This window comes from Lepidochelys kempii, chromosome 6 (genome assembly GCF_965140285.1).
Source record: "Lepidochelys kempii isolate rLepKem1 chromosome 6, rLepKem1.hap1, whole genome shotgun sequence".
Taxonomy (NCBI): Eukaryota; Metazoa; Chordata; order Testudines; family Cheloniidae; genus Lepidochelys; species Lepidochelys kempii.
The window spans coordinates 45,761,048-45,770,987 of NC_136385.1; the positions used below are offsets into that span (position 1 = coordinate 45,761,048).

Genomic DNA, 9,940 nt, shown 5'->3' on the forward strand with positions numbered 1-9,940 from the left:
AGCCCATTGAGGTTTTTCTATTGACTTTAGTAGGCTAAATTGTGTAAATTATGATGATCATATATTTGTAGGAAGAGATAATATATTAAGGAGACTGAAAAACCTCTTGAAACATTGACAGTCTGTTTATTGTAAAATGTGTTATTACCAGTGAAACAAAATTTATGATGGCAACTGCTCCTGCAGTAAAATGTGGAATGTGTAATATGAAATATGGAAAGTGTACGGAAAATATGATTTAAGTATGGGAATTCTTCTGTCATCCCACACTTGCCAATCTTAACTCTGAATTATGACTTTCTCTCTAAGCCAACCTTCCCTTAGGATTGTTTTCCCTCCAAAATAAGTTCAAACATGACCAACTGCTCTCACATGGAAAAAAGGTTCAGGATGTGTTTCTAAGAACATAAGAACATAAGAATGGTCATACTGGGTAAGACCAATGGTCCATCTAGCCCACAATCCTGTCTTCTGACAGTAGCCAATGCCAGGTACTTCAAAGGGAATGAACAGAACAGGGCAATTAACTAGTGATCCATCCCGCCATTCATTCCCAGTTTCTGGCAGTCAGAGGTTTAGCGACATCCAGAGCATAACGTTGCATCTCTGACCACGTTGCTTAATAGCCATTGGTGGACCTCTCCTCCATGAACTTACCTAATTCTTTTTTGAACCCAGTTATAGTTTTGGCCTTCACAACCTCCCCGGTAATGAGTTCCATAGGTTGACTGTGTGTTGTATGAAGAAATACTTCTTTCTGTTAGTTTTAAAACTGCTACCTATTAATTTCATCAGGTGACCCTTAGTTCTTGTGTTATGTAAAAGGGTAAATAACACTTCCTTATTCAATTTCTCCACATCATTCATGACTTTATAGACCTCTATCATGTCCCCCTCCCTCAGTCTCTTTTCCAAGCTGAACAGTCATAGAATCATAGAATCTCAGAGTTGGAAGGGACCTCTGGAGGTCATCTAGTCCAACCCCCTGCCCAGAGCAGGACCAATCCCAACTAAATCATCCCAGCCAGGGCTTTTTCAAGCCTGACCTTAAAAACTTCTAAGGAAGGGGATTCCACCACCTCCCTAGGTAACACATTCCAGTGTTTCACCACCCTCCTAGTGAAAAAGTTTTTGCTAATATCCAACCTAAATCTCCCCCACTGCAACTTGAGACTGTTACTCCTTGTCCTGTCATCTGCTATCACTGAGAATAGTCTAGATCCATCCTCTTTGGATCCACCTTTCAGGTAGTTAAAAGCAGCTATCAAATCCCCCCTCATTCTTCTCTTCCGTAGACTAAACAATCCGAGTTCCCTCAGCCTCTCCTCATAAATCATGTGTTCCAGACCCCTAAAAATCCCAGTCTTTTAAATCTCTTCTCATATGGAATGATTTTTGTTGCCCTTTTGTATCTTTTCCCATTCTAATATAACTTTTTTAAGATGGGGCAACCAGAACTGCATGCAGTATTCAAGGTGTGGGTGCACCGTGGATTTATATAGTGGCATTATGATATTTACTGTCTTCTTATCTGTCCCTTTCCTAATGGTTCCTAACATTGTTAGCTTTTTTGACTACCACTGCACATTCAACAGATGTTTTCAGAGAACTATCCACAATGACTCCAAGATCTCTTTCTTGAGTGGTAATAGCTATTGTAGACCCCATCATTTGATATGTATTGTTGGGATTATGTTTTTCAATGTGCTTTACTTTTCATTTATCAACATTGAATTTCATCTGCCATTTTGTTGTCCAGTTTCCCAGTTTTGTGAAATCTCTTTTAATTCTTCAGTCTGCTTTAGACTTAACTAATGAAAGTAATGAAGTAGTGAAAAAGGATGCACATACTGAACATGGTTGCCTTTTGAGAAGAAAAGGTGCACTTAGCATTGCATTTTCTAATGAGAGAATGCTAATGACATGTTGCAGACAACCATGGTACCTCTTCAAGGTTCAGCAGAACTCAAGTACAACTGCAAAGTACAAGAATTTCCAAGACACACTGTTGGGAGCTACAATAGTTATGGAAGATAGATGTTTTCTTCTTTACAGCTTTGTTCCTTAAACTTGGAATTCTCCAGTTGTTAACTGATGTAAGCAAGAAGACCAAGAAGAAAATGAAAACAATCATGATGTTATTTTCTTTTGTAATAACTACACTGGTAAAACATGGAAAAAGTGTCTGGATGGTTTATGTGGCAGGTTCTCTATTTTTGTCAGTGAGTCACACATTTCAAGAACTGAACATAGACCCATAATTTGCTTGTTTTATGGCTAATAGTTGGGCAGCTATTCAGGAAACAAATTTCCTTAACAGTCTTTGGGCAAACTACGTTTTTGCAATTAGCCAAATTCTAAGCATAATGTTTACTTCATTATTCATAGCTGTCAAATTTCTTTCACTGAAGGTTCTATATGCAACCCACAAAAACAAGGATTTTCTGAGCTAAGCCAAGAATCAGATTATGCTCTGTCCTTAGCTCAACCTGTTGACTACTACCTTACTGTTCACAGTGTAGAGATCTTACATTGCCTTTTTCTCTTTTCAGGTGCAAATCTTGATGAATTGCTATGCACTGCTATGGATATGAGCCCAGTTTAAGCAATTTCCACACACCAAGCTTAGCATATTCGAATCTGTAACTCATGGTCACTGCCTCCCAGGTTCCCATCCACTTTTGCTTCCCCTACTAATTCTTCCCGGTTTCTGAGCAGCAGGTCAAGAACAGCTCCACCCCTAGTTGGTTCCTCCAGCACTTGCACCAGGAAATTGTCCCCTACGCTTTCCAAAAACTTCCTGGATTGTCTATGCACCGCTGTATTGCTCTCCCAGCAGATATCAGGAAAATTAAAGTCAACCATGAGAACCAGGGCATGTGATCTAGTAGCTTCCGCGAGCTGCCGGAAGAAAGCCTCATCCACCTCATCCCCCTGGTCCGGTGGTCTATAGCAGACTCCCACCACTACATCACTCCTGTTGCTCACACTTCTAAACTTAATCCAGAGACACTCAGGTTTTTTCTGCAGTTTCGTACCGGAGCTCTGAGCAGTCATACTGCTCCCTTACATACAGTGCTACTCCTCCACCTTTTCTGCCCTGCCTGTCCTTCCTGAACAGTTTATAACGATCCATGACAGTACTCCAGTCATGTGAGTTATCCCACCATATTCCCATATTCAGATCAATGTCCCTGTGTATGTATATACACCTAAAGTTATTTGAAATTCATGCTAGTGTGATCATGTTTCTGTGATAAGTCTCTCCAATGGATATTTACATCTCAGCAAAAATGTTTTTAAATATACTCCAGATTGGAATGGCAAATCAGGTCATAAGTCATTAACACAATGTTGCTTATCTAAAGTTTGAAAAAAATCTACTCTGCCATTTTTAAGATGAGTACCAAATAAAATGGGGGTTTGATTCTGCCAACACTTAGGCCTGGATTATAAAAAATCACCTGTTTAACTAAAGGTGTGATTTTGAACCAATTTAGTTAACCCAATGCAAAACCATGAATGGACACTTAAATGTATTTAAACTGGATTTATATCTGTTCAGTTTGTGTCAGTAAATGTGTAGGCACAAACTAACCTGATACAACCATTTAAAAACCATTATAAATGCATGAGTGCAGGGGTCTGGACTGGTTAAAAATCCTTAGCAATGGGTGTAGAATTTACTACAGCAAGTAATCCCACTGAACTCAGTGATAAACTGTACTGGTACAAAGAGTTTGCAGGACTGGATTATCAGTGATTTTGTCCGGCTTTTTAGGGCCCTTAAAATTACAATTAAGACCTTTTTAAAATGACAGAGGATTGCAATTCACTTTGTAGCCTACTTGCTATTGTTTGTTTTGATCTAGGGCCAGGTTGATCTAGGTGTACCAAGTTACAGCAGCTGAGTGTCTGGTCCTCTGTTTTTAAACTCCTGAGTTTGTATGTTGAAGGAGTTAACATATACTTTCAAGCATCTCGTTGAAAATTTCTTGAGGATTTTAAATAGAGGGCCTTATTGAATGATTGCAGCAGTTACTTCTGTCTAGTAACTCATACCATCATGTCAAAATATTGCACCCCTTTTGGCGCTCAATCATTTAAAAAAAAAAAGTCATAGGCTGAACTAAGAGCAAGCTGCCTTTGTCTGTTATGACTCCACCCCATCCACTACAGCTCATTTCCAAGCTGGTGTTATATCAGTTTGTTGAAGTAGACTCAGGTGATGGAGTTTTTTTTTTTAAGCAAACCATATATCTGGAACTATCGTAAAGAAGCTTACTTGTTACTGTAGTTTTGAAGGAGCCTTTAACTCACTCAGCCCCAAAACTTTAGAGATGATTCTCTAAGTCAGTAAACAAACTGTTTTTTCCCCCTCAAGTAGCTTACATCTGGAGTCAGTTCTATGTCCTAAACATTCTCATACCTTAGGTATTTTCTTCTCAGAGATACAACATTAGAGGGGAGGAGAACTATTTTAAAGTTACAGACTTGAATATGCTAAGCTTGGTGTGTGGAAATTGCTTAAATTAATTAAATTTGATTCTATGCAGTTATACCAAACATCCCTATATAATTCCTGCTTTGGAAGTAGCTACCCTGAAAGCCTTTACCTTCTTGACATTGTGCTCTGTGTTGTTGGATTGCTTGGAAGGACCAAATAACATTATGCGACAGCAAATCCTCTCCATAGTACAGCTAAACCAATTTAACGTAAGCTATGTTCAAGAGAACTGTGTCTGAGACTCTTTCTTGTAGGGTCAGAATAGAGGTATAAAATGGTTTTAATAACCTCTAGTGTAGATTCAAGCCATGTTAATTGCCACCTCACTTCCCTTAATAAGGTTTAGAAATTATATTGTGGCCAGTGACTTATTAAATTGAGACTCTAAAACGCAAGCTTTAATACTGTTTTTTAAAAAGCTGATTGTGCAGAGGCCATAGATGAGCCTTTAAATTAAATTTAAAAGCAAAAGGCTAAATTCATCTCTGGGGTAACTCTGTTGGCATCAGTGGAGCCATAAAGTTATTTTTAAATAATCTTAGTATAAATGGAGTTATAGTACGGATGTATTTGGCACAAAATTCCAAGCAGATGAGATAAAGAAAGATAGGAAAGACAGTGAAGTATGAATTAATCCCCAAGTTCTCCGAGGTATGGTCAATAGCCTAGCTCAAATATATTGGTGTGAAGGAGTAGTGTGGACTCGAGAGCAAAACACCACAAGTAAGTATATTGCCTTTAGGGACAGCTTCTACCACCTTTTCTCACATTAAGTAGTATCTTACCCTGTGAAATTCCTATTGAAATGAATGAGCAAAATTTTCAAAGAGGCCTTAATGTCAGATTTTCTTTAGGCACCTAAAGATTCAGATAGGCACTTAATAAGATTTTTAAAAGTGCCCAGATGCCTACCTCTCATTGATCTAATGAGAATTAGGTGCCTAGGTGCTTTTGAAAATCCCATTAGGCACCTATGTCCATTTTTAGGTGTCTAAATACCTTTGAAAATCTGTCCCTGACTGAGCACTTCTGAATAATTTACCAATTGACTAGTTGTAGAGTAAGGTACTGCTAAATATGAGTATGGATGGCAGAATTGGGCCCTACATGTTTACAAAACAACTTTTGTTGCAACTCATAAAGTTGCAAGTTCCATATGTTGATTTTTTAATGGTTATGAGCGCAAAAAAATCTGCTGTAGCATTACTTGCATTGAGCAGTTGTGTGCTGAATAATTTTACATTTTTCAGTAAAAGGCAAGTTCTCACTAGGTAGGCACTTCATATTCCAGCAGTTTTGCTGAAAAGATACGTTTGACAACCTTGTGATTAAAATTAGACTCATATAGAACCATAAAAGAAAATGTGTGCTTCAATTTTGTGTTCAAATATTTATTAAAAAAACAAATGAACAATTCTTATTTTCATCCAAACAGTGATCCTGCCTGCAGTACCAGTATTGCAGTAGCTAATATTCCACCCAATTCATTAAACAGTGATGGTAATAAAGATTTAACCGTAATGCAAAAACCTGCTATGCACTTTTGCTATTGTCTAGGAGCACAAATAATAACAGATTAGCTAGCAAAAGTACAGAGGTAACAACAAATAAAAGTTTTGTCTGTTCCAAGACAATGATTTTTATCAGGTTTAGAAAAATAAGACTCTAAAAGTCGAGGGTCTAATACTACAAACACTACTGGCAGTAGTGCTTATTTCTGCTTTCTATTTCTTATTTAAAGTTACTCACGTCCATAAGTTTTTGCAGGATCTGAATCTCAAATGCCTTTTCAGCTGGCTCTTGGGGTTTGATAACTTAGAGTCACATACAAGCAAGCTTTAAAGAGTACAAGGTTTGCCAGAATGGTTTTCTTCTATCAAAACAGAAATGAAAATCACAGCTTTAAATTATTTAGCAGAACAATATTTTACATAAGCAGAATATATGTGCTGTTAACAAACCAAGAAAGCTAAGGATTTACTGGCAGGCCAGAGGTCCTATATTTGAATGAGTAAAAAAAAATCAAAACAAGAAAATGAAAGCAATTCAAGAGATCCATAGTCCAGTACATATGCATTTGAATATGGATCCAAAAAAGTACCTTGTTTTGTCCATGTTTATGGTAGTTGAATCAAGAATCTAGTTGGAAAAGATGGCATATTAACTAATGGTAGAAAATCTAAAATGACAAAGTTACTTTATTGTAATCAGAGATGCACAACATAATACAGAGGTTTTTTAATTTAAATATTGGGACACTTAATTTAAACATACCTGTAAACTTCAGCTTCATATACACGTGCTATTTGTTTACAATTTACAACCCATACCTTAAAAAAAAATAAACCAGAAATCAAATCTAATAAATACAGTCCCAGAAAGAAAGTTGTGTGTTAGTGGGAGATACATAATAAAATCTACAGAACTTCAGAACACACTCCACCTGTTATTAAACTGCAATTAGGACCTACTTTGAAAAAAACAAGGCCTGATCCTCTGCTGTTTGGTATCTTGTGCAGCCATTTTACACTTATGCAAAGTCCCTGTAAAATGCTAGCAAAGGACAGGTTACAGCACCTTTACTTCTATTGAGTAGCACTATAAGTAAGCTTATTATTTTGAAATCAACAGAGCTTCTTGTGGAACAAGGTACCATCAGTAAAGGTGGCAGACTCTGGCCCTGTGGCAGCATTTTATACTTACTTTGCATAGGTGTTGAGTGAGGACAGAAGTGGAAGGCAAGTAGAGTAGCAGGCCCATGACATTTACCCTTTAATAACACTGTCATAGCAATGTGCTAAATCGCCCTATTAACTGATGATATTTGCTTTTAATTTTTTTCTCTATTAATATAAAAAAGATTTTATTAGGGGGAAAAATCCCCCACTTTGTGCTGATCTGAATGTTGGGCACTATCTAGGGCCAGACTGCCACCTTCTTGTTGGTGCTGAGCAGTTACCTCCAGAACTTCACTGGGACAAGTCCTGCCAGCAAATGCTCACCAATGTGCCTGATTCTCCACTGCCTTGTAGCTGGGTCCTATACTTTGTGGTACGGAGCGGCCCAGGGTTGAATGCAAAGAGCATGGCGAAAAGCAGAGTCCCCCTCGCCATGATGGGCAGGGAGGTGAGGCTAGGCTTGTAGGTTTGGCTTGCTTTTGTCAATGTCACTTCCGCTCCAAGGAGAAGCCCGCAGGTGGGATTCCCAGCGTTGTGCCCACTGCTCCTAGTACCCACCACAAGAAGCTGTTTCCCAACCCAAGGCCCAGGTCTCTGCTGCCCCGGGGCGTCACCCTTTGAGATACTCGTTCCTGAGCCTGGCCAGCCTGGCGTCGTGGCTCCTGATGGTTAAGGAGAGCAGCTCGTACTTATCCCGGAGCCCCGCGGAGATGTCCAGGGTCTCCTTGAGCAGGGCCCCGGTGTGGACGAGCATGGCCAGGAAGTCATCATTGAGGCGGCTCTCCTCCTTGCTCTCGTGCTCCTGGCCCTGCCGGAACTTGCTCTCCAGCTCGGCCAGGGACTTGTCGGAGTTGGAGTAGGCGTCGCTGATCTGGTGGGACTCCCTGCGCAGGTACTTGCCGTAGCTCTCCTCCCCGTCCAGGTCGTACGAGATGCTCCTGCTGATGCCCTCCAGCACCCGGCCCGCGTCCTCCACCTGCCGGCCCAGGATGGTGAACTCGTCCCGCAGGGTGAGGCTGGGCCAGCCGCCCGCCGGCCCCTGCTCCCCGCCCGGGCTGCAGCGCCGGTGCTCGCTCACCCTGAAGAGCAGCTGGCATTTCTCCGGGTCGTCGTTCTCCTCGTAGTCGCCGTCCGGCACGAAGTAGTGGTGCAGGGTCCCGTTGGACATCTCCGGGTGCAGGGGACCGTCGAAATAGCCTCGGCACAGGCTGCCCAGGCAGCTGACCCACAGCAAGCGCAGCCCCAGCATCCCGCGGGCGGGAGTGAGCCAGAGGGGCTCAGAAGGGGCGCAGAGGGATCGGCGGGAGCAAACAGGCGCACACGACCCTGCCCGGCTACCCCCCTGATCAGGGCAGCCTAGGGAGCCGCGGCAGCTAAGGCAGTCCGCTTCCTCCAGCCACTCCTCACAGACTCAGCATGCTTCATTAAAGGCACTGACTTGGCTCCCAGTTGCATCCAGGGCTCCCAAGCCAGAGGAGATCCTCTGGAAGATCCCCTACTGCCCGGACTTACGTCGGGGATCCCACCCCCCGCCCCTCTTCCAGGTCTCAACCAAAACTTGGTGATTTTCTTCTCCCCCCTCTTCCCCCTCTTTTCTCTTGCCGATGAAATGTAGCAAAGCCGAGGGGGTGCAGAGGAAGGCTGAGATCAGATAGCTCGGTCTGGGGCTCCGGAGACCTTTGCTACTATTCTTTCACATCTGGACTGGCAATGTGGAGCTTTGCTTTTGGCTAATGCTATCCCTAGGATCTCTCTGCTCTCAAATTACACCACGGTTCCCTCACTTAAAAAGCCAAGAAGCGAGTTTGGAAAGAGTCCTTACAATAGGACTCTCTTATTAAAGCTACAGTACCATGCCTACGAGTGGGTCCATAAAGATCTGCCACTACCGATTTGTGCTGAAAAAGTAAATAAGGGGTTCAAAGGGAAAAGTGTCACCAGTCATTTAACAAGTCAATGTTTTGGCAGCAGTGAATATATTAGTTTGAAAAGATTAGACAGAAATACCAAAAAAGATTTCCTACTTAACTAGCATCTTCTCCCTTACAATCTCTGTAATTAACATTTCTTGAACACAGTCATTTGCAGAAACAGCAGTGTTTTGTGTGCTTCCTTTTAAGTAAGAAGTTAACAGACTTGATTATTGAAGGTAGAAAATAGGCTATGCCCTCCCCACCCTTTAAAAATTGAGCAATCATAGTATTTTTTAAAGTGTTTCACTATAGTTCTATATAGGCTTCAAGGTGTGGAAAAATAAATACAAGGATGAGAGGTCTGGAAAGATAAAAAGAAGATATTTACTCTTTCGAAGCACACAGTTAGTCACTGATAACAGGAAAGAGAAAATAAAGGATATAGAATAAAGCTTTAATATGATAAAACTTTCTAAGTTAAAGCTGAAAATGAAATTTCATCTTATCAGGCAACATAAGAATATAAGGATGGCTATACTGGGTCAGACCAAAGGTCCATCTAGCCCAGTATCCTGTCTTCTGACAGTGGTCAACGCCAGGTGCTTCGGAGGGAATGAACAGAACAGGTAATTATCAAGTGGTCCATTCCTTGTCTCCGATTCCCAGCATCTGGCAAACAGAGGTGAGGGACACCATCCCTTCCCATCCTGGCTAGTAGCCACTGAGGGACCTATCTTCCATGAATGTATCTAGTTCTTTTTTGAACCCCATTCTAGTTTTGGCCTTCACTACATCCTCTGGCAAAGAGTTCCATAAGTTGACTATGCGTTGTGTAAAGAAAT

The 9,940-nt window shown here is 41.2% G+C and overlaps 1 protein-coding gene across 1 annotated transcript; it reads right to left on the bottom strand.

Annotated features, from left to right (window-relative positions):
• Positions 1-6,836: 6,836 nt before the first annotated feature.
• On the bottom strand, positions 6,837-8,678 carry FIBIN (fin bud initiation factor homolog). Its single transcript, XM_073350652.1, has one exon. It carries the CDS (start codon positions 8,432-8,434, stop codon positions 7,796-7,798), a length of 639 nt encoding a protein of 212 aa, XP_073206753.1. The 5' UTR covers positions 8,435-8,678; the 3' UTR covers positions 6,837-7,795.
• Between the last annotated feature and the right edge of the window lie 1,262 nt (positions 8,679-9,940).

Coding starts and splice junctions, on each gene's coding strand:
- FIBIN (XM_073350652.1), bottom strand. CDS start 8,434: ATGCTGGGGCTGCGCTTGCTGTGGGTCAGCTGCCTGGGCAGCCTGTGC.